Consider the following 24,906-nt stretch of genomic DNA (forward strand, 5'->3'; position numbering starts at 1 on the left):
CCCAGTAGTAAATGCTGACTTCAAGCTCCAGGCTGGAGGTATTTTGCCACCCACAGAACGCTCCTCTGTTGCTTTTATAATTTGACAGCTGACTCCCAGCAACGTCTTCCCCAGGTAATAAACCTGACAGTAAATGGAGGCTCCTGTATTTTAGTGTACATCATGTAAAGGGAGCAGACCCTCCAGGAAGGAAGAATCACTTGTACTACCCTCAGAAAATATGCTGATAAACTCACAAAGTCCCGTTATTGCTAAACGCTAATTGCATTTCCTTGGGTAAGCACGATAAAAAATTCATTGCAGTTTTTGGAAACAAGATGCCAATTGCATTTTAATTGCTAAAGAGGAAAGTGTACAGGAGAAGTTTTGCCAGGAAAATGCTAACTGGGCATAAACTCAGAAAGAGATCTCCCCAAGCCAAAAGGCTGAATTCTGAAACAAGAGCTAAGGAAGAGAGATGGAACCTGAAGGGAAGCCAAACCTTCCCTAAGAGAGCACCAACTTAAGTATTATCAGACTCAAAGCTGCAGAGACCCTGGACAGTTGGAATTTTTCACTATAGAGCATGATGTAGATTTAACAAATTTAAAGAATTTAAAAATTAGGGGGCTGGGACTGGGGCTCAGCGGTAGTGCACTTGCCTGGCATGTGTGAGGCACTGGGTTTGATTCTCAGCACCACATATAAATAAAGGTCTATCAACAACTAAAAAATAAAACTAAAAAATTTTTTTAAAAATTAGGCACCTGCCAAAATTCTGGAGTAGATGAACAGAAGTCAATACCAAAGCTTCAGAAACTATGTATGAGCCCAGCATAGTGGCACGCATTTGTAATATCAGTGACTCAGGAAGCTAAGACAGGAGGTACAAGTTCAAGGCCAGCCTGGACAACTTAGTGAAACCCTGTCTCAAAATTTAAAATAAAAAGGACTGGGAATGTAGCTCCATGGTAAAGTGCCCCTGGATACAACCCAGTACAAAGAGAGAGGGTGGGCGGTAGGGGGAAGGGGAGAAAAAAAGAAGGAGAAGGAGAAGGAGAAGGAGGAGGAAGAGGAAGAAGAGGAAGAGGAGGAGGAAAGAAGGAAGTAAAGAAAATATATGAGAGCAAAACTGTATTTCTATCCCATAATTTACAAATCAGGGGGCTGGGGAAAATCCAGACCAAGGGCCAAACATAACTTCAATTTAATAACATAACTCTTTGAACCAGTTCACAGACTATCATTTTAAAACCATACGCTATTTTCCAATTCCAACCTCCTTGTTTTACAGTGTCTCTGCCCCATGCAGGACCTGCCAGAGCTAGATAAGAACAGGTGAGACAACAGAGGAGGGGGGAGGATCCTGACTCCCATGGGCTTATAACTGGGCTATCCAGCTTTGATCCTCTCTTCCCAGGAGCTCCTGAGCTAGGCACTCCTCTAGGGAGGCACTTAGCCCACCTGAGGGCACAGGGAGAAGGCAGGACTAGGAGAACCCCTGAGAATCCTCCCCAAATATGCAAACAGGAGCTGAAGAGAGGACAGGGCAAAAGGACAGGCCCCCAGCTGCTTCCAGTAGCTTCTTCTATCTCTCACCGTAACCTCCTCAGCCCCCAGCTCCCCACATCATTCCCAATCCAACTCCAGCCTCTCTCCTGTCTTGGAGCTGCTTTGATGAGAAAGAGGGACTAGAAATCAGGGTCTGAGGGGAGAGGCCGGGTGGCCCAGCTGCTGGCCTGTGGGTGGTGATGGTCATGTGTACAGTGGTAGGAGATTCACTCCTGCATCCATCCATGGAGGCTGCTTCTTCTCCAGCTAGTGAACCTGCCAAAGAGCACAGGAGACATGACACCAATGTGCGTGAAGTTGCAGCAAACAATGGGACTTAGCACAGAGAGTCCTGAACCAAAAGAGGAATAGGCTGGATTCCCAGCATGCTCCACTACACACTAGCCAAGTGACTTTTATCTTAGTAAATCACTTAACAATTCAGAACCTTGATTTCCACTTCTATCAGAGGAGACTAAAAATACCTGGGGCTCTAGAAATTTTGGAAGATTTGAATGAGAGGATGGATCCATACATCCCCTGACACTCTAAAATATATTATCTACCACCTGCTTCTATGCCTAACCTCAGAGAAAGATGATTTCCATTATCACACCCTTGCCATTGTACTTAACACAAATACTATGCTTTGAAATACACTATTGAATATGGCCCCCTCACTGAATAGATGAAGCCTAGTGTCTCGCAAGAGTTTAATTAGGTTAATTAGAAATTCAGCTAAGTCTTGAGTTTCTCCATAGTATAAGCAATGCAGTCACTTATAACTGATTTAGGGACTAGGGATGAATAACAATAACTTATAACTACATTAATAATACTCTGGATCACTTACCCTAAGCCTAGCACTATACAGGCATTGACAGGTCTCATCCCACTTAATCATCAGAGTAGCATATAACATAGCCAGGATGGCTATGACCAAGACACTGAGGTTCACCAAGGGTAGGAACTTGCCAAAGGTCACCCAGGAAAGGGCAGACCTAGGTTGCAAACTCAAGTCTATTCTTACCCAGTTAATGCTTAAATTAATAGAAATCCAATGGATTCCATGTTATAAATATCACTACTTCTTCCTTACATTCTGGAGAACATTCCCTAGTCCCCTCTCCTTCCCTCAGCAGGGCCAAGGCTTATGGGGTGAGATTCACAGTGTCCAGGGGCAGGTCCTTTAGAAGCCTCACACCCCATCACTGCCCCCACACTCACTTGCACAGTTTCGTGGATCCAGTCCAGGAACTCAGCCACCTTGGCGTAGACACCTGGGTGATTGGGCTCTGCACAACCACGTCCCCAGCTGACCACACCCACGAGGTGCCACTTGCCCCCATCTGGGCAAACTAAGGGTCCTCCGCTGTCTCCCTGAGGTATCCAGGCATGGAGACACAGAGAAACAGACAGTCAGACCTTCCTGGTGGAGGAGAACCAGATCCCCATGAAGAATGGGGGTCTCCTTCCCAGGCCTCCCTGCTTCCTGCTAGGATACCTGCTGGCCTCCCCCTCCATAATCCCTTAGCATGAGCATTCCTCCTAGAGTCTGTCTCATGCTACCAACATAGGCAGACCAGGGACCAAGCTGCAGCAGGTCCCTGTCCCCTCCCTCCACCACAGGCCACACCTGGCATGCGTCAGCCCTCCCGTCCAGGTAGCCAGCACACATCATGCGAGGGGTGAGGGCCCCACTGTATATGCAGGAGCTGTTGCAGAGCTGGGTGCTGAGCAGGGGCACCACTGTATCCTGCAGGGTGTCTGAGCTGTAGGCTGCGGGAGACACCAAGAAAAGCTGTAGGATACCAAGCAAGGCCAGAAGACAGAGCAGCAAGAGGGAAAGAGTTAGTAGTCCCAGAGGCATGGAGATTCAAAAAGGGGAGCCAAGGACAGGAGTTGTGGACCACAACAGGGTGCTGGGGTTTAGAAGATTTAGGGTCTGGAAATGAGGAGAGGAGGAGGAGAACTCACACATATACCAAATGCCGAGGCCATGGCACTCCTGGGACAAGGGGATGGGGGTAAAAGGTTCTGGGCTTAGGGAAAACATCAGTGCTTGTTCTCCCCAGAAAAGCCCAGCCAGGGAAGACTGGATCCCCCAGGACTGGCCACTGGTGGTGCCAGGGGAAATGAGGGCTGGAACTGCCATGTGGCCAGGGAAAATGGTGTGCCTCCCCTTGGAGAACGATGCCTCATCCCACCCCTTTTGCACTGAGGGCCCTTGGAATTGACTCACTATGGCTGGGGTCGGTGTGGCCCCAGCCAGACACCCAGCACTGCGAGCCACTTGGAAAATGCTGTTCCTCAGCTGGCAAGCACACAGCGCCCACAGTGTCTGTGGAGAGGCACAAGGTCCTGGTCCCGATTCAGGCTCGGCTTCCCTCCAGCAGAGGCTGAGCAAAGATCCTCCTTATCCCCCTTCTCAACAGTCCTGGTGCCTTGCCTCCACCAGGCTTCATGTAGGGCTGTCCAGGCTGGGCACAGTCCCACCCTGGGAAGGACTCTTTTTAAGAAACAATGTGTAAACTGCGTTGTGCATGGCGCCCTCTAGAGGTAGGCAATGCACTTGCTTTCTACCTCCACCTGGGGACTGAGGGAGAATGGAAACACCTTCTGGCCCTGGGTACAAAATTTTTAGCAAGAACCCAGTTTTGGCTTTCCCTAGGGTATCTGATCCCTAGAGAAGTATTTCCAAAAGTATATGACACATCCTATAGGTGGAGCCAAACATGATTTTAGATAGAATATAGACATGCCATTTCATAAACACTCACTCATTTGGGGAGAGAACTATTTCCTTTTCAATTCTCTTTCAGTACCTCTTATTGAATCAAGGAGAAAGACTCTGTCTGGTGCTAGTTTGTACTTCTCTCAATGTTGTCAATCTCCCACTGAACAGAGGAGAGCAGGCCCTGGCCCAACAACCCCTACAGAGGACTCCAGCAACCTAGAACTTACTTATCAGTTTGTTTTCACAGTACATATTTTTATAGTTACTACCTATTTACTATAGTTACATAGGTTCTCCAATCAGGTAGTTTTCTCTTTAAAATATATTTATGTAAGTTAATTTAGAAACATTAACTATTTGAGCAATAGTACACATATGTGATAAGATTTGTGAAATGCGTATAGCAACCACTGTTGTTTGAGAAATCCAAGTGGATAGTGATGGGAAAGAGGAGTGCTGAGTGCATAAGTTTGTGTGTGCACAAGTAAGCGTGGGCATGTGAGTGCACACAAACAGATGGGGTAAGCATGTCTGTGCATGAGAAAGTGTGAATGCACAGGTGTGTCTGTGCATGTAACCCAGTGCACACATGTGTGTTTTTCTGTAAGTGTGTGTTTGTAGCAGAGTGTCCACATGCAGGTGCATGTTCAGGGGAACAGCAGCTGGAACAACTGCAGCCTGGGCTCACTCTTCTATGGCAGGTGCTTTGTCAAGAGGAGTCCTGGCTTTGAAGGCAGAAGTTTGTCACACGACCTTAAAAAAGTTACTTCCTTCCCTGAGCATCAATGTCTTTGTCTGTATATACATTTCATCTACTTGCCAGGTTTGTTACAAAGACTGAGAGAAAGGATATTTGGAGAAGTAAATTTCTTTAACTCCAACATTTCACAAAATGGTTGGGACTTTGGACCAGTCTGGGAACAGGGGTAGAGCAGTCTATTGTTGAATGAGGCACCTGTGAAACCCTGCTTGGGACATCAAAGCAAATTCAATCAGCATGACCTTCTATGAAGAGGGCCTGAATTTTTGTCCCCGAAAGAGCCTGTTCAAGAATTGGAACAACTTCAAATATTGCAAAAGTCACTATGATCCAAAGTGAATGGTGTACTTTTTAGTTTACAGTGCTAGGAGGATACCCTAGAAATCAGCTAGCCTCTCCTGCCACCCAGTCCCTGTTCCTCTCTCACTACATTCCTAGCCTGGTAGTCCCAGGGCCGGGGTCTCTCACCTGAGAAGTTGAGTGGTATCCGAAGACGCAGAAGGGCAACATCATAGTCATGACTTTGAGCACTGTAGAGGGGGTGGGAGATGATTTTCTCCACCATAGCCCCCTGGTGTGGCTTAATGGTGCTATGGCTGACCAGTCCTGCATGAACCCGCCAGCTGGACAGGCGGAACAACCTGAAACTGCACAAAGAGACCATGCTGAGCCCATGGAAGGAAGAGTTAGAGAAGGTAGACATAAGTAAGGTAGTGAGTGGAGGAAGTTGGCCAGAGAGGTCATTAGAGGGGACCACTGTCACAAACCTCCAAGTTCCTGGGACCCAAGGATCATGCCTCTTATTATCACCCTAGCAGCTGGCAAGACACTGGACATGCAGTAGGTGCCTAACAGGTGCTTAATGACTGATGGACAGAGAAACAAGATACTACAGGTCATCTGCAACCACCAATTGCTCCCTCTCTCCTGTATAATCACCCTTCAGGCTTAATGTTGGAAGGCCTTGTAAGATATGAAAACTCCAACCTATGTCAAAAAACTTCCCTCAGACCTGTCACACTGTGTGTGACCTGAGGGAGGTTCTTCCCTCCCTAGCAACATTTTCCCCATAAAATTAAGTTTATACTCTCTGACTTGCCTGCCACCAAGAGAAGAGACTCAAAGAACTCATCCATTCATCATTCATTTGTTCATCCCTCCAACTAATATTGATTAAGCATCTATTATATTCCAGGGAATGTTCTAGTCACTGAGGACACAGCAGTGGAGAAATCTACAAAGGGATTTTTAGACCAAGAGTCTTTTTAGATTCTTAGACCAATGAGACCAAGAGTCCCTGCTCTCCTGGAGCTTCCAATCTAAAAGGTGGAGAAAGACATTCAATTAGTAATTACATGAAAAACGATTTAATTACAGTGGTAATAAACATTAAGAAGCAGAGTGCAATGAATGCAAAAGCATCTTAGAAACTTAAAAACTGTGTGAATATAAAGAACCAGTCTTTGACTACTGTTGTTTGTGCAGAGCTGAATTTGACACTGACAGGGAGAATACCACCCTTGCCCACTTAGAATGGACACCTGGAGGCAGCAATTGTACAGGACACTTTATACAGGACAAACAGAAAAGGTAACTGAGATCCTCACCTCCCCATCAGCCCCCAAGACTTGCCTGTGTATGCAGTGCGCAGCAGTCACCACCCAGTGGGGCGCCAGTACAGAACCCCCACATGTGTGTCGGGAGCCAAGGGTCACACTGGCCTGCCATGGCCAGCGCCCAAGAGCTACAGCATGCCCACCAACTATCCGGGAAGCCAGAGGCCTTGTGCCGCACTCTGCCAACAGAGAAGGGTAAGCCAGAAAGAGAAAGCCAAGTGCCTGAGAGCCAGTGTGAACAGCTCATTTATTATTCCTGGTCCTAAGTAGGGGGAATAGGAAGATAGGAATGTTGATTACCCATCTGTGGGCTTTCTGACAGAAGGGATGGTGTTTGTGGGATCTATGGAGCCCTTATGTTGATTCCACAGTAGAGGTCAAAGTATGGATAAATGTGTAGAAGTCCAATGGATATGTGGATAGATGGGTGGGACGAGAGGTGAAAGGACCCAGACTGTTTCCCGTTTGGACCCTAATTCACTACCCACCCTTAGTCTCCTGAAACTACTAACAAATTTCTCAGCAGCCAATAACAATTCCACCTTTCAGGTTCTTCAGAAGAAAGGGGCAGTGAATGCCAGAGGCCAAGATAGAGTGGAGTAGTGAAATAGAAACATGATTAGCCAGCACGGTACCTGGTTGGGGACATAACAGAGAACTAAAGGGGCTTTGTTTGGGCAGACTTCACCTGTGAGAAGGAGCCCAGCATATGGATGAGCACATGGGCAAGGACCACTCAGACCCAACTGAGCCTCTCTACAAGGCTCTTCCATACTCCATACTCAGCAGAGCAGGGAAACTCCTTTCTCTCACCCATTTTCCTAGGTCCAGGACATGACTCACCAGAGCATTTGAGGGAAACAACTTGACCAGAAGTACAGTTGTCCCTGCAAAAAGGCAGCAGCAAGAAGTTGGACAGGGCCAACCCGAGGCCACACATGCCCCAGGCATGGAGGGGGGGTGGTAAACAGTTCTTAGGGCTGTCATGTAGAAGGCCTGAAGAACACCACCCTTCTCTTCCTGCCTCCACCCAAACACCTTGTAAGCAGTTCTCAGGACAACAGCACACAGTAGGCCAGGTCTTCCAGAGGGTAACAGAAAGCTTTCAAGGTCCTTAAGGATCCATCTGGTCAGGGCCCAAATTTACAAATGTGGTTATTTATAGATGAGAAAATCCAGCTGTTTCCACTAAAAGGCCCTGAATAAACATATATTCAGTGGGTAAATGAATGGATATTGAGTGGATGAGTGAATAGAGCCTTTTTCCCTGTGCTCCTTTCCAGGTTCACTGTTTTCTGTCCCAGGTCTGCATATTTGTATTTTTGCTCTCCTCTTTCCTGCTTCTCTCTTTGGGGTGGGGGGGGAGTGTGTGTGTGTGGTGGGGGGGTACCAGGGACTGAACTCAGGGGCACTCAACCACTGAGCCATATCACCAGCCCTATTTTGTATTTTATCTCACTGAGTTGCTTAGGGCCTTGCTAAGTTGCTGAGGCTGGCTTTGAACTCTCGATCCTCCTGTCTCAGCTCCCAAGTGGGATTACAGGTGTACACCATCACACCCAGCATCTGTCTCTCTTAGGATAAGCCTCAATTCCTTTTTGACCCAGTGCTCATCTCTTTCCTTACTCATCTCTTTCCTCCTGCAGCCCAAGGCCTAGTCTTCTTAGATTCTAATTTTCCAAACCTACAGCCACCCATCTGCTCTCCTAGAGGAATCAGTCCCATTCCCACATCCACTTGACCATTCAGGAATCTAAGACAAAGACTTGGTCGGGCCTTCTACCTCCAGTATATTCCTGGGGATGACCCCTTGGGAAGGAGCTAGGCAGAAGGGGCCCCAAAGCACAAAGATGAGAAGCAGGGCAAGGATGAGAAGGCTTCAGAGCAGTGAAAGGGAACCCACCCCTCCAGCCCAGGAAATTTCTGGGCAGCTTGAGGAAGCCCAGGCAGGGACAAAGTCCTCTCAGCTTGTGCCAAATCACACCAACCCATCCTGAGGGTTTGGGGAAGAGCCTGCTCCATTCCCAAGCCTCTTTTCTTGGACATACTTGAGGCCCCAAGCAGCTCTTAACTAGAACCACTTGACTATCTTTCTCCAAAAGATTCCAGAGTTATATAAATATAAAGTGGCAGCATTGAGAGATCACTCAGCTTAGAGAGAGGCCTGGTTTCAAGACTTGGCCTAGCTATTTATCGGTTATGAGACCTTGGACAAGACTTTTTAACCTCACTGAGACTCAGTAAAAGGGGATAAGAGCAACATTCCAAGTCCTGAGATAACAACAACCAGCCCTTCATTTCTTGTGAGAGACAAATAACATATGGCCACTGTAATGAGCAGGGCCCATGTGAACTGGGTTTGTAATTTCTGACTGGAAAACATTCCTCTGCTCTCCTCCTTATACTGCCAATGACCTCACCACCGTCTCCCCTGAAAGAAGATTTTTCTGGACTGCCCACCAGGAAGTAAAGGGCCCCACTCACCTAACCTCAGAAGCCCTACCTGAGCTGCCACACCTCCTTCAGAAGGCCCTCCAGACTAGGAGAGAGCCGAGCAAACTTCTGGGAGCTGTTGAGCATGGTGTCAGACAGGTTGACTCCCTTATGGTGAATGAGTCTTGGCAGAACAGAATGGGAGGAAATGAGCTTTAAACTGCAGTGGGAAAGATACTGGTTAATCACAACTAGAATGTGCACAAGACACTCAACTAGTGTAATGACTAAGACAATGATTTCTTCTGAGAGTTATTTTTGTTAAAAAGCTGTGAGGCTAAAAGAAAACAGAAGAAAAGCAGCAGTACTCAAAGGAGAGAAATAGCTGGGGCACCATCATGCCCAGAGGCTAGAAGATGATCAGAAAGACCACTTGCTATTTGCTGAGTGCTTTGATGGTGACAGGAAAATGGAGGTGTCCAACTCCAGGTAGCCCTCCACCTCCCCAGGCTCCAAATCCTGCTCTTGTTACCTGAGATGCCCAAGGCTCTGGCAGATCCTCATACCCAGGGCAGGGTTCCAGCCCTCATGGCAGACCAAGAGCCAGGCTGGACGTGCTCTCACCTTCACTTCCAGCAAGAAGTCCCCACTATTTATTCTGAAAGACACTGAAACCACAGCATGAAAACAATATCCCAGGGATAGGGATAGGACAGGAAGAAGAGGACCTGGAGCTCTGTGGGACCAGAAGAAGCCTCAGTGGTCATCCAAGTCACCCCATGTCAGTCTCCCTGTTCCCCCATGTGTCAAGCCAATCCTAAAAATAATATAACCCTATTTGTTGAGATTTTTCCATTTTGTGTTTAACTGTGTGCTTTGGAAGGTGCTCCATGCATCACTCATCAAGGCAGCTGTATGCAATGACTATTACCACCCTCCAATTCTGCAAAGGGAAATAAGGCACAGAGGTAAAGCAACTTGTCCAAAATCACAGAATGAGCAAGAGATGGACACAGGACTTAAGTCCAGGTCTTCAGATTTCAAACCTCATGACAATAATAGTTATCATTTATTGAGTGTCTGCTTTTATCAAGCTGTTAAGGACTGAAATGTGCCCCGCCCCACCCCCCACCCCTGATTCCTGCCTCACTCCCAATGTGACTGTAATTGGAGATAGGGCCTTGAATAATGTAATTAAAATTAAATGAGGTCACCAGGGTGGTGTCTGATCTGATGGGGCTGGTATCCTCTTAAGAACAGAAAGAGACAGCAAGCATATGGTTGCTTACTTTCTCTCTCTGTGTCCTAGCAAATAGAAGAAAGGTCCCCAGAGGACACAGTAAGAAGGCAGCCATCTACTACTAAAAAACAAATTTTTAACACCTTGCATTTGAACTTCTAGCCTCCAGAATTATAAGAAAACTTTTTTTAAAATTTTTTATTTTAATTTATTATATATGACAACAGAATGCAATACAATTTGTATTACACATATACAGCATAATTTTTCATATCTCTGGTTGTATACAAAGTATATTCACACCATTCATGTCTTCATACATGTACTTAGGGTAATAATGTCCATCTCATTCCACCTTCTTTTCTACCCCCATGTCCTCTCCCTTCCCTCTCACCCCTTTGGCCTATCTTGAGCATAACACTAAGAAAATTAATTGTGGTTTAAGCCACCCAGTCCATGGCACTTTGTTATGGCAACCTAAGCAGACTGCACAGGCTCTGAACTAAGCTCTTTTTATATATTAGCTTGTAGCTTTATGCATATTTTTAGATATAAATATGTGTGTGTGTGTGTGTAAGTACGTACCGGGGATTGAACCTAGTTGTGCCTAACCATGGATCACATCCCCAACCTTTTTTTTTATTCTGATTCAGGGTCTGCTAGGTAGACCTATCACCACCCTCACATTAGAGGAGGGAGAGGCAAATGATAGCAGTGAACTGACAGCCCTTCATTTGGGTCCTCCTGCTCCTGGGAGGGGGGATCCTAGAGATGTAAAGGACCCTGGGCTGAGAGGAGAGGGGATATCTTTTACACTCGTGAGTGTGGCCCACCTGCTTTGGGAATTGAAGGGAGCAGAACTTCCTCATTGCTGGCCACTGAGCAGTTCAACATCATCTCCTCATCCTGCAAGGTCCCAGAAATGGGCTGAGAGGCAGCTGGCCACAGATACAGTACTTTAGAGAAGAACAAAAAGAGAGTCACAGAGAAGAGCTGAGGCAAAGGAACAAATTTCCAAGAGAGGGGGTCAAGGCACAGGACAAGACACTCTTGCTGCAGAGGCAGACCTGGACCTGGGGACTCCTTCTCCACCACCTGCCTTTAGGTGCCCCCTACCCAATCTTCAGAGGAGAGGCACAATGCTCTGTCTCTGTCTCTCTGTCTTTCTCTTTGTCTTTCTCTGTCTGTCTCTTTCTTTCTCATGGAAAAGACTTCTAGAAAAAGCCTGATTAGGGCTGCCCTGAATCATCCTCAGGTAACTCAGGACACTACTTCTCACAGTAAGACTAAACATTCTTCTCTACATGGAGCCTAAATCCATTCTGTTGCATTCACCCCTTCTCTTCTTACTGTCTATACAGAGCAGTTGAGAAAGGTGCTCATCTCAGCTGCTTGCTTATAATGCCTGCTCAACACTTGCTTCTCCCTTCCACTTTCCCCCAGATCCTGTCTTTGTCCCTTCAAGACCACAGAAGGGACCCAGCACTGACCCAGGAGCCATGAGCCGACACCTGCACCAGCCAGCAGTCCCAGGGCTCCCAGCACCACACAGCCACGTCGCACAGAGCACCAGCGCCCCACCTTGGAGACTGTGGAGGAGGACAGAGGGCTCTCTGGGTTCTCAGCTCCTGCCAGCCAACCTTACTCCACACACCAAACTCCAGCAGGAGCCCACCCCGGCTCCCTGAACCTGGAATGGGTAAGTGCAATGCCCTGATCCCTGAAACCCCAGGTCCCACTCAATTCCCCAATGGGAAATAGAAAGCAAAAGCAAATAGGGGATAAAGAGTGGACACTCTCTCACCATCAATCATATAGGGTTGACCCAAGGAGAAGAAAGATAATATAAGAGGATTACCCTTCACTGTCATTCCCCAGTCAGGCCTACTGGGCTGTGGCTGGTCTCCCGGCTCTGCTCTGGAGATCGCAGGTGCTGGGCCCTCCTCTGCACACTGAACCTCCATAGGTACTTGATCATCCAGCATCAGGCTCTGGGGAAATAGTTGTCAGATCCCAGGATCCCGACATCAAAGTCTGCAGAGAAAAGCCTCAGCCCACTCCAAGTGTACACTCTAATCTTGACCGTGCTCCTGCTGCTGCCTACAAACTTTTATCCCCTTGGGGTCTCCCTATGTGTTCCCTGCAGGACCTCTTGGCACTCCTTGAGGCCTTAACTTCACCCATCTTACTCTCACGTAGCCTGAGTATCAGAGTGAAGACTTGAATTCAGACTTAGTCACTCCAAAGCCCACACTCCTGATTAACCTCTCCCTGGTCTTATCTCCCATGAGCATCAAGGCTGATGGTCCCTCAATATCCCAGTCCAGGCTTCAAGATCCTACCTTCCTTCATTCTTTCTATCTCAGAGGGAAAGAAGTCTCTCCTACCTATACCCACCCTTCCCTTCATTCATTCAGAAAATATTATTTAGCCCAAGTGCACAGGTCACTATGGGGGATACTGTAGGGAGTTCAGGATAAGTAAGCATGAACCACTTCACCACTGCCTCAAAATATCTGCAATACTGTCCCAAAGATGTCATAAAAACAAAGTGGAATGTGTTAAGTGACCCAAGAAAACTTCAACTAAACTACCACTGACACTGATGAAATCAAGAGGGGCTTCCTAGAAAAAGAGGCCCTCATGGATGAACAGGACTTGAACTATATAGGCATTAGGTAGTCCAGGCAAAGAGGACTGAGTATGCCAAGATACACAAGAAAGCATAGTGCAGAATAAGTCATATGTGTGTCTGAGACTCTTGAGCCATGAAGAAGAGAAACAAAACATAAAATCTTAGGGGAAAAAAAACAGTTCAAAGTAAGGTCTATAACCTATTATGTGAACTGGGAAAACTCAGGCTATGTCACCAAATAAATGAGATTCAATTTTCTCATTTATAGAATGTAATACTTGCTATTGAGTAATCTCCTTTCTCTAGTATCTTATCTCCCTCTGTTATTCTCTATACTACAGAGCCAGAGTAACCTGCAAAATTACTCTAAAAAGCAAAGCAAGCACGGAGATACCCATCTTTAAAGTACCACTGAATCTTTGCAGCCTTGGGACCAATCCAAACTCCATAGGTCCATCTATGATCTTACCCTTCCTTATTTCCCCCACTAAGTCCCTCCACAGCCCAGCTCAGGGACATGCTGATAAATATGCCATTCCCAAGCACCTTGAGGCACTCTCACACCACAGAGACTTTGCACCTGCTGTCCCCTTCCCCAGGAAGCTGACTCCTACTAACCCTTCAGGACTCAACGTAGTAGGGAGTTTTCCTCAACTCCTACAGCACCTATTGTGGCCCTGTATGCTGCTTCTTTCTCTTTCCTTCCTCATTCGGCTATGTATCTCAGGGCCTGTGTATAAGAGGACTTCTTGGTCCCCTTTTGGCACAAAAGGAGAACTTAGATAAAGTACATAGGAGGAAACAAGGAAGAAAGAAAGGAAGGGAAAACAAGAAAATGTGATTGAAATGGCTTTATAAATTATAAAGCACAATGCAAATGTGAACTATATTAATATGAATAAGGAATACATATAAGCTTCGGATCCTTCCTCCAGGAACTTATCAGTAGAGTAGATAAGACCTCTTATAGTGGGAGTGACACATCTGCCCTGCAGATCTGTCTCTGTCAACACACAGTTTGTTTCCATTGGTTGTTTCCACTGTTTCACAGCCTGAAACATGACTGCAAAACATCATTGGCCTAGATGTGATTTTCATGTGTTGAATGAAATGCACTTTTCTCACTAAAACCCTCTTTACTCCTGCCTTTATGGTTCATTGAACTGGCTTTCCTGGTCCTCTGACTATGGTACAGAAGGCCTTTGTCAGACTCACCCAGGACAGCTAACTCCAAATGGTCTGAAAACAATTTCCTGGAACCCACGAGCATCCACACCAGCTCAGCTCACACATGGGCCAGCAGTCCAACACCTTCCTATGAAGTGAGGTACCAGCCCACCTCCCTGTCCCTACACCAATCACAGCCAGGACCTGTAAGACTGGATCTCCCACCAGAAGCAGTAGCTTCTCCAGGAGAAACACTGGCCATGATTTGCACCCTACCACACACACACTCCTTCTGTGCTTAGAGATGACACTCACAGGGCCCAGGTAATGAGGTTGAAGGACAGCAGGCTTGGAAAAGGCAGCCGAGAAGGCAATAGTGTGGGCATATGAGGTTTTAGATTCTTCTATGGAGCTTCTTTTGAGCTGATGTCCCTCAGAGCAGAGAGGTAGGGCCTGCTCTAGAAAGAATTTCAGGGCCTGCCCAGCCTTTCCTCCTGTTTCAGTATCCAGGGAGCTAGGCTTTAAACCCAATCTATGAACAAACTAGCCTCACCTTAGGTATTGCCCTACCTCAAATTCCACCTACCCAAGCTTATGTGGTGGCCTTAAAACATGGTCTTTCATAGTACAGGACCTCTTAGTCCTCTTTGGAAGTGGGAGTTCAATGTAATAATGATTTGCTAAATATCACCTATGTGCAAAGCACTTCACTAGGCCTATGGAGGACAAGAAAAGAGAATAAAATGCAGTTCCTAGGGAGAAAACAGGGGGTTATCCCTAAAGGGCCCTTGCTAGGACTCAGCCCCTGTACCAGAGCTGCCCAAGCAGGCTCTTTTCACCAGCCTAGAGTCCCAAAGGCAGGAAAAAGAAAGAAAAAGACCAGGGCAGGGGATGGCACAGAGACATAGTCTTACCATGTGGGTCACTGGCACTGATATAAGCCTTCAGGGTCTGCTAGGCAGGGTTCTGCTCCTGTCCTTGTGTCAGCATTGATTAAATAGCCCAGCCTGCTTGGTTGGAGGATGAAGTCTCCCTGGTTTACACATGGCCCTTCCCTTTGTCCCCCCTACACACACACACACACACACACAGATACGCACCAGAGAGACAATAAGCTCTGCTCAGGACCCATGAATAGATCCCTTGTTGTAGGGAAGGGGGCCAAGGGCTGGGCTGGGCTGGGCAGCCCCAGCCCCTCCCATCTGCTAACTGGAAGCTCAGAAACAGAAAAAGGTTATGGGGAGGAGGGGAGGCCAACTATTGTTGCTTAGCAACCAGGTCCCTTGTGCCAAAAAGTGTGCCCCATGCATGCTAACACAATTCCCCCTTCCTGCTGACAGGACTGTCCTGCTGAGAGCGACTGATATTAGCATTCGTTGAAATGTTTCTGAGCCCTCTGGATTACATCTCACTTCTGTGTGGTTTGGTTTTTCTAGCAGTCTGGGGATGTCACCTTACATCAGTGCCATTGACCCACATGTGCTATCTCTGCTCCAACTTCTCTCTCCCCCTCTTTTGGCTGGTGGAAAGTGCCTCCTCTAGCAGCTCTGTTGCGGGGGCTGAACTAGCAGGGCCCCTAGCAGGGCCCTGCATGGACAACCTCCTGTTTTCTCCCCTAGGAACTTCCTCTTAACTCTCTTCTCTTGTAACACGTAGGTTGGAGTTGTTGCAATGAAGATGAGGGATCTTTCTCCTCAGGGCTATACCTCTTACCTTAACACTAGGAAGAGGAGCCTCTCCACCCTATCTGCCCTAGGAGCCAGTTATTATAAGAATCCTCAGTGCTACCTTGTTTCAAAATATAAGATATCCCAGCTGAGCCCAGGCTGGTCTGAACACACCTGGAAACCACATCCCATTAGACAAGGAAGTGGGACAGTCCCAGGGAAGGGAAAGGCTGGTGTGGCTTCCTCTCCTCCAATCTTCCTCTCATAGAGCCCTCATATGGAATGGCTAAGAATATGGGCTTCTGAGTCAAGCTTTCATCGTTTCATCTCCCATTTCCCTTAATGACCTCACCTATAAAATTAGGGTAATAGTACCTAACAACATTGATAGAATTATATGATATTGAATATAACGCTCTTATCTTGGTGTCTAGTATTATTATTAACACTGTTGAAACTCATCCACACAGGCTTTATTTTCCCTTTTTGCTCTCTCTGTTCCCCATACACTTAGTATGTCCTCTGAGCTTATGGCCAGCACACAGAGCTCTTTGCACACAATACAACAAGAGAGGGAGGTCAGCTGAACTATAGATGTAGGAGAGGAATGGTGGCCATTGCTGAAAATCCCCTGGTTAGGTTCTGAGGTCACCTAGGGCAATGCTCTTCAGTCTACAAACTGTGTCAGGAAGGAGCCTGGCATGAGGGATGAATAGTCACAGGCGTGGAGCTAGCATGCTAAAAGGAGAGACAGGAACAGATATAAATAACTGCTATTTGTGAAAAGTGAAATTACCGAGGCCTGAACACAGAGGTATAGGAGAATAGAGGAATAGCTGAATCTTTTGCCCAGAGGGCTTCACAATGGAGGAGACATTTGAACTGAGTTTTGAGAAATGAGAAAACAATCACAGAAAAGGGCATTTCAAACATATCTCAGGTGATGTCAATGAAAATGACAGAGTAAAGACCTCTGAAAATTCTCTCCTCCATTAAAGCAGTGAAAAAAACTAGCAAAGAAATTGTCAGAATCAATTTTTTCAAGACTCTGGAAACTAACCAAAAGCTCACAGCAACCTGGGAAGTGTTTATTAAAAAAAAAAAAAAAAGGCAACATAATCTCGGTAAGAACAGTCAGCTTTGTGCATTTTAATTTGTTCTAATTCCATCCCCCTCACTTCAATTCTGCATTAGCCTTGAAAACCAACATCCCACAATTATGATAGAAAATAGCAGTCTGGTAGCCACAAAAATGGGTAGAAAAGGCTTAGATATCCTTCAAAACCTCATTCCAGAGAGTTCTCACAATTTGACCTATCCAGTGGTTCCCTGGAAGATCCCATTTGCAAGACTGTCTTTATTTAAGCTGACTTGGTGTTTGCCCTACTTGAAAAGCTGTTTTACCTAAGGGCACCTGTTGAAAACAATTGGCGACAACTATTGGATTTCATAGCTGACATGGGAAGTGGATAATAGTTGAGCCAAACAGTAGTCAACCTAAAATACTCAAAAGAAAAATCTGATGAAGGAGATGCCAATAAGCAGCTTTCAATAGCTCCAATAAATATCTGGGAATCTAGAAAGCCCATATGTTGTGTTAGTCAGCTTTTCATCACTGTGAACAAGACACCTGATAAGAAAGCTTACAGGAGCAAAAGTTTGATTTGGTTGGTGGTTTCAGAGATTTAATACAAGGTGGGCCAACTCCATTGCTTTGGGCCCAAGGTAAGGCAGCATGTTATGGCAGAAGGGCATGTTGCAGGGAAGCTGCTCAGGACATGGTGGCCCAGGAAGCAGAGAGGGAGAGGAAGGGATTTCAGGGAAGATGAACCCTCACAGTACTTCCCCCAGTGACCCACCTCCTCCAGCCATGCCCCATATTCCTATAGTTATCACCCAGTTAACTCAAACAAAGATGGACTAATTAGGTTATAGTTCTCAAAATATAATTATTTTACCTCCAAAATTCTTGCATTAACACAGGAACTTTGGGGGGACATTACATATCTAGATCATAACATTCCACCCCTGGCCCCCAAGAGCTTGTGTCCATCTCACAATTCAAAATGCACTTAGTTCATCTCCAAGAGTCCCATAGGGTTAATGGTTCCAGCATTGCTCAAAAGTCACAGTCCAAAGTCTCATCTGAGACTCAAAGTAAACTCTTGATTATAATCCCCTCTAAAATTAAAAAACAGATTACATATATCCAATATACAGTGGCATAGAGTAAACATTCCCATTCCAAAAGGAGAAATAGAGTCATAGAAAGAAGGGATGTGACCAAAGCAAGACCAAAACCCAGCATGGCACACAGGTCCTATAACTCCATGTACAACAGCCAGGATACATGGCAAGAGACATGTGCTTTCCAAAGGGCTTGGGCAGTCCCACCCCTTTGACCTTGCCAGTTGCAGTGCCTGTGGTTTTCTTTTAGCCTGGCTTTCTTCCCAGCCAATGGCTTTTCTCAGTGGACAGTCCACATTAGTGGCATTTCTTAATTTCAGAGGTCTTCATTCCAGCCTTGGCTTTACCTTCACAACTTCATGTATCACTCTCTCAGAGGAAACCCACAGGGATTCCAACCCTGCTACACTTTACTGGGCCTCCCAGGCCTTCCTTTGAAATCTCAGTGGAAGCATCTATAACCCCTTCAACTCCATCATCCAGCATTCCTACAGAACCAGTGCTACATGGATGATGCCAAAGTCACAGAGTTGCTGTACCCCTTGGAATTGTGGCTGCAGCAGTCTCTGAGTACCTGCACAGTTGAGCACAGTGAAACAAATTCCTAGCCCCTACAGGAAGGGTGTCCCCAGGCTTTCTTCTCAAAAGCATTTTCCCTTTCATAGCCATATCTTTGCAATGGGTGTGGTCTTGGAAGTTCCTGAGATGCCCTCAAGCCATCTTTCTTATTGTCTCTGTGTAAAGTACTTAGCATCACTTCAGTGGCTATGATCTCCTTAACAACCATGGCCCTAGTATTACTATTTGTCCTATTCTGGACAAACTGAAAGTTTTTAAAATCCTTCAGATCTTCTTTCTCTCCCAATTCTCACAGTAAATCTGGCTAAAAGACAACAAAATCAATACCAGTGACTGAATACTATGCTGCCTTAAAATGTTTACCACCAGATTAATGAGCCAATAACTTTAAAATTCAGCCTCCCTGAAAATCTCAGGACATGGCAAAATGAAGACAAGTTCTTTGCCAGAATGTAACACAAATGTCCTCTAGTGCTAAGAGCCACAGCCAAGTAATATGATGCATGGCATTTTGGGTTGAAAGGTGATGCCAGCAAGCCATTGAGATGATATGATTATGGTAAGATTTGCATTCATATGGATATTGGACTCCTGCTGTTCACCTCGGCCTGCTACGGGACTCCTGGAGAGTTCCCATTGGTTGGGGAAGTGCGGTAGGAGGAAATTCCGGAGGAGGGACTTCCTGTTGGGACCCGGGAGAAGCCGCGTGGGTCGGTCAGCAATCTTCCCGGGAGCGTTCGGGGCATTGGCGGCAGTTTCAAAAATAAAGTTTGTTCCTGCTTGAATGGCTCGTGATTTTGTGCCCAGCCAGACTGCGGCACTCTAGTCCAATTCCTAATAGAATCTTTATTTCCTTCTATAACCTCATGAGCACAGTCCACATTCCTATCAGTATTCCATTCTTCTGAGCTCCAAGAATCACCCACTAAGTTCTGCTTACAATATTCTCAGGCTTTTCCCGCCTGCCTCTCCAAACTTTTCCATTGACCCCATTTCTTGATACCAATTTCTATGTTAGTCAGCTTTTCGTTGCTATGGCGAAAATATTTGACAAAAATAACTTAGAGGAGGAAAGTTTACTCTGGCTCAGTTTCAAAGGTTTAGTCCATGGTGGGCCAACTCCACTGTTCTAGGTTCAAGATGAGACAAGACCTCATAGTGCTAAAGATCTTCTCTGTTCATGGCAGCTGGAAAGCCAAAAGAACAAGGAAAAGAGGCTGCAGAGAATGAACCCTTAAAGGGCACTGAGGCTGGACCCACATTGACCCACCTCCTCCAGTCATGCCCACCTGCCTATAGTTACCACTATGTCCATTCAAATTTGGGTGGACTGATTAGGTTATAGCCTCACAATCCAATAATTTCCCTTCTGAACACTCCCACATTAACACAAGAAGTTTGGAGGAACAACTCATACTCAAACCATAACATTTGCATAGGATTTTACACATGCCCAGTGGTGTGTACATGTGCAAGAAAGACGTAAGGTCCTAAATTATCACCTCTGTCTCACCTGGAGATGAGTAGGAAGGCTAAAGTGAAGTAGTAAACTTCCTGTGTGAACGCTGAAGGCATGCACCAACATACATACAGAGCCTCTCTACAAAGCCTGGGAGACTTATTAGTTCCAAGCGTGAGGACATTCTCTGTTCAGTCAGTGCCTGCATTAAGTTGAGACTTCAGGAACCATACAGGACAAAGAATACAGATTTCACAGAATTCGTTTTGAAAGTCACTAAATAAATGAGCAACAGCAGTAACAACAAATCCCAGGGAAAGGGAAGAATCTGACTTTCAGAGTTGCTATATTACATTATTTAACACCCAGTTTTCAACAAGAAATTATAAGATACACAAACGAAGAAGAAAATAAGGCTCATACATGGGGAAGAGAGAATCAATCAATAGAATCTCTACCTGATGAAGCCCAAATATTGGGAAACCCTGCATATTCTTAAGAGAGCCTGCCCCCTTCTTTTTAATTTTGTATTTGTTCTAATCAGTTATGCATGACAGCAGAATGCTGTTGGATTCATCATACACAAATGGAGCACAATTTTTCCCTTCTCTGGTTGTACATGAAATAGGGTCACGCCATTCATGCAATCATATTTGCACCTAGGGTAATGATGTCTGTCTCATTATACCATCTTTCCCATCCCCATGCTGCCTCCTGCCCCCACTTTGGCCAATCCAAAGTTCCTCCAGTCATCCCATATCACCCCCCCCCATTATGGATTAACATCCACTTATCAGAGAAAACATTCAGTTTTTGGTTCTTGGGAATTGGTTTACTTCACTTAGCATGATATTCTCTAACTCCATCCATTTACCTGCAAATGCCATAATTTTATTCTCTTTTATTGCTGCATGATATTCCACTGTGTATATATACCATAGTTTTTTTGTCCATTCATCTATTGAAGGGCATTTAGGTTTGTTCCACAGTTTGGCTATTGTGAACTGTGCTGCTATAGACATTGATGTCCTGCATCACTGTAGTATGCTATTTTTAAGTCCTTTGGATATAGACCAAGGAGTGGGAAAGCTGGGTCAAATGATGGTTCCATTCCAAGTTTTTTAAGAATTTCCATACTGCTTTCCATATTGGCTGCATCAATTTGCAGTCCCACCAGCAATCTATGAGTGTGAGAGCCTGCCCCCTTTCTAAGGTGACCTGGATGGTGCCCAAGTAGAACATATTAGAAAATTTTCTGTTTAGCATCAAAAACCTTTCTACTTAGAAAAAGGAAAAGAAAGGTTATGGGTAACAGGGTGAGGAAGTTGGAAATCTCATGAACATTGAAGGGAGATCAGTAGATTAGAGGAAAGAGACCAGAGAAGGGAAAAGAGAAATACTGGGTAATATTGGCCAAATTATATTGTTACATTGTGTACATGTACAAATATAACAATGAACCCCATCATTATGTATAATTATAATACACCAATAAAAAATACAAAAATAAAAGAAAAGCAAGAAGGTCTCTGTTCCCAAATAGGTGTCCATCACAGTCTCAGTTTATAATTTTCTTATGTAATGCCTCGCACACAAAATAGTCACAGTTTCTACCCGGTCATTGTTAGTGACACCATTACCTGTACGGGTCCTCTAGGGACCTTGAGGTGAGAGCTCTTAGTATGTACTCTGGGTACAATCTGTAAATAAGAAAAGGAGGTGAGTTACATTTGCCACTATTAAATTATTGCCACTATTACATCTGCCACTATTAAATAATAACAAATAAATGTATGTATAACATAATAAAATGTATTATAAAACTAAGTTCTTGCCAATTAGAACTGAAGAAAAAATAGCTAGGCAGCTAGAGGATGCAAGCTATTATTGTCTTAGAAGCATTCTATGGTGTTGTTATAAGATGAAATGTGCCTTTCCAAATTCATATATTGAAGTCCTAACATCCAGTATATTAGAATATAGCTGTTTGGGAAGATAAAATTCTTTTTTTTTAAATACATTTTTTAATTGTAGTTGGACACAATACCTTTATTTTATTTATTTATTTTTATGTGGTGCTGAGGATCAAACCCAGCATCTCCAACATGCTAGGCGAGCGCTCTACCACTGAGCCACAACCCCAGCCAGAGATAAAATTCTTTTAAGAGTTCATTTAGTTAAAATAAAGACTTTAAGGTGAGGCCTAATCCAATATAGTGGATGTCCTTATAAGAAGAGAAAATTTGAACCAGGGAGAAGGCCATATGTAAACAAAGGAGATGTCCCAGAATGAAATCAACCCTGCTAATACCATAATCGCGACTTCCAGCCTTCAGAACAGTGAGAAAATAAAGTTCAGTTGTTTTTAAGTCAGGAAAATAAGTTTTGGGGGAAGAAAAACAAAAAACAAAAAAATCTCTCTGCTCCAAACTGATGCTGTGATGCTTGATGCAGCTCACCTCTGTACCTGACTGAAGGTGATCAGGACTGTCCTGCTTGGCCTCACCTTGCCATCCTCCTGTTCATCCAGAGTTGGCCCAGGCCCCTGACCATGTGAATCTGCTGACTCTTGGGCATAGCAGCTTAGTTCTTGTCCTGTTCAGTCCTCTTCTGCCCCTTTCAGCTAGATTATCCCTCAAGAAGGCTGGCTTAAGAGGAAGAGCTCAGGCCACTTTTATACTTGGCAGCCAGTATTCTCCCAAACCCAGCCCCTGATTTTGGCCACCGACTGCCATCAGGCTAGCTATGGCATAATCATTCCAGGAGTAGCTTTACAAAACTCCTTGAATTCTGATAAGGATAACTCAAAGCCATTGTTATATAGATTCTAATCTCTATTAATCTGAACAATGAAAGTGGAAAGAGGTCACTGAAGACTACAAAATAATGATTAAAACAAGGTACTGCCAACTTTCTACTCTCAAGAATTAGATTAAGACTTGGCAGAAATGAATACATTACAGTCTCTGCTTTCAAGAGTTTATAAACCAGTTGTGGAGACAAATATGCATACCAGTGGGAATGACCTGAGAGGGGAGGTTGGAGAAATGGACCATGTGGGTTGAGGTAGAGCCGAGTTCTACAATGTCAATGCAGTGACAACATTGAAACCCTGCTGCTGGGAGCAGTTCATAGTAAAAGTTCCTATGCTTAAATCTAGGGGTTGGCACTCTCTTCTTCCTCATTGTTCTAACCAAAGTTGAGTAGGGACTACCTAAGTGTGAAGGATGATAACCTCCTCAGAAGGGCTCTGAAGTGCCTAGAAGAAGAGCTCACTCAAACTTTCTCCCCTGTCCATCCTTTCTCTTCCCCAAAACATTCATTGGCAAAAACTTTAGCTTTTCTTGGGGTCTAGTTCATAGCTCTATTGTAGCAGGGCAGTGGGATATATTGCAGACAGGCTAAAGAAAGTGCCCAGAGACAACATAGGAGAGACATATGGTTTGCTGAGGAAAACTTACAAGAGATCAGTGACAGAGCTGGGGTTGTAGCTCAGTGGTAGAGTCCTTGCCTGGCAGGTGTGAGGCACTGGGTTCAATCCTTAGCACCACATAAAAATAAGTAAATTAATTAATTAAAGGTATTGTGTCCATCTACAACTAAAAATATTTTTAAAAAGAGAGAGAGGGGAGCTGGGGATGTGGCTCAAGTGGTAGCAGGCTTGCCTAGCATGCATGAGGCACTGGGTTCAATTCTCGGCACCACATAAAAATAAAATAAAGATATTGTGTCCACCTAATACTGAAAAATAAATGTTAAAAAAATAAAGAGAGAGAGATACTGAGATCAGTGACTGCTCCAAGAATACTAAGAGTTCAGTGGTGACAGGCTGATTGCACTTCTGTCCCTCATGGTGCCTGCCAAGCAGCACCGCCTCTCCCTCACATGTTTGTCCAGTGATGGACAGCTCAACAAGTGACATGTATCCTTTCCACAGTGCCCTCAGTTCCGTACCATCCCAACTCAGAGAGGTTTTATAAGTTAGGCTGCTGAAACAGTGACATCATCAGCATTAGCTTGCTTAATTTACTTGTCTGACAGCATCCCAAGGAGCAAGTAACTGTCCTGTGTACATGCAAGAAAGTAGCTTTCCACAGATGACACTAACTTGCCCTCATTTGCAGTGTGCATAAAAGAAAGCCAATGTCCTGCTGGGTGCGGTGGCACACACCTGTAATCCCAGTGACTCAGGAGACTGAGGTAGGAGGATCATGAATTCAAAGCCAGCCTCAGCAATTTAGCAAGGCCCAAGAAACTTAGCAAGACCCTGTCTATAAACTACTTTAAAAGGCTGAGGATGTGGCTCAGTAATTAAGCACACCTGGTTCAATTCCTGGTACCAAAGAAAAGAAAGAAAACCAGTGCATTCCAAGATTATATATTTTTGGCCCAGAATTGTTCATTGTTCCCTTAACTTGGCTAGGTTTTGGGGAACAGAAGGAGTAGGGAGGGTGTTCAGGAATATGTTTGTTTGCTTATTATCTCCCTTTTCTTTATCGATAATACACCTTAACAACTAGAAATTATTAGTATCTTGGTGTCATATTTATCTGCTTCTATGTCCTCACCTTCCATCCAGTAACTCAAATTGGATAGCTCTCAAATTTACCCCCTCTTAGAGTCTGTCACCACCCTCCCTGTCCATTAGCATCATCCCCACTATTACTATAACTACCCAACTGATCTCCTACCACTAGTCCATTACATTCTAATCAATCTGTACCATCATCCCTTTCAAGAAAATCCAGAATTTCAACCATCAATATGAAAGAATAAAATAAATGAAAGCAAACCCTTTCTTTTTTGGCACCTTGCTGACAAAGTAACAGCTCCAAGAGCAAACTTAAATACATTTAAAAATCTCCATGATTCTCCCCATAGTTTCCACAACAAAAG

The 24,906-nt window shown here is 45.0% G+C and overlaps 1 protein-coding gene across 1 annotated transcript; it reads right to left on the reverse strand.

The window, feature by feature from the left end:
- Positions 1–1,456: 1,456 nt before the first annotated feature.
- On the reverse strand, positions 1,457–23,735 carry Tmprss5 (transmembrane serine protease 5). The gene is made up of 14 exons (XM_027930744.2): positions 23,472–23,735; positions 21,651–21,710; positions 12,205–12,307; positions 11,807–11,905; positions 11,150–11,272; positions 9,609–9,744; positions 9,147–9,260; positions 7,487–7,530; positions 6,660–6,822; positions 5,496–5,674; positions 3,773–3,871; positions 3,167–3,309; positions 2,758–2,910; positions 1,457–1,806 (listed from the first exon to the last, which is right to left on the reverse strand). The coding sequence occupies exons 3-14, from the start codon at positions 12,299–12,301 to the stop codon at positions 1,798–1,800; spliced, it is 1,359 nt and encodes a 452-aa protein (XP_027786545.1). The 5' UTR covers positions 12,302–12,307; positions 21,651–21,710; positions 23,472–23,735; the 3' UTR covers positions 1,457–1,797.
- Between the last annotated feature and the right edge of the window lie 1,171 nt (positions 23,736–24,906).

The sequence above is a fragment of the Marmota flaviventris genome, chromosome 9 (assembly GCF_047511675.1).
Source record: "Marmota flaviventris isolate mMarFla1 chromosome 9, mMarFla1.hap1, whole genome shotgun sequence".
Taxonomy (NCBI): domain Eukaryota; kingdom Metazoa; phylum Chordata; class Mammalia; order Rodentia; family Sciuridae; genus Marmota; species Marmota flaviventris.

Excerpts from the sequence above, each read along its gene's own strand:
- Tmprss5 (XM_027930744.2), bottom strand. The coding sequence starts at position 12,301 with ATGCTGGATGATCAAGTACCTATGGAGGTTCAGTGTGCAGAGGAGGGC. Across the intron at positions 6,823-7,486 it reads TGTTTCCCTCAAATGCTCTG|AGTGCGGCACAAGGCCTCTG; the intron begins GTGAGTCATGTC and ends CTCTGTTGGCAG. Across the intron at positions 5,675-6,659 it reads GCTGCGCACTGCATACACAG|TTTCAGGTTGTTCCGCCTGT; the intron begins GCAAGTCTTGGG and ends CTCTTTGTGCAG.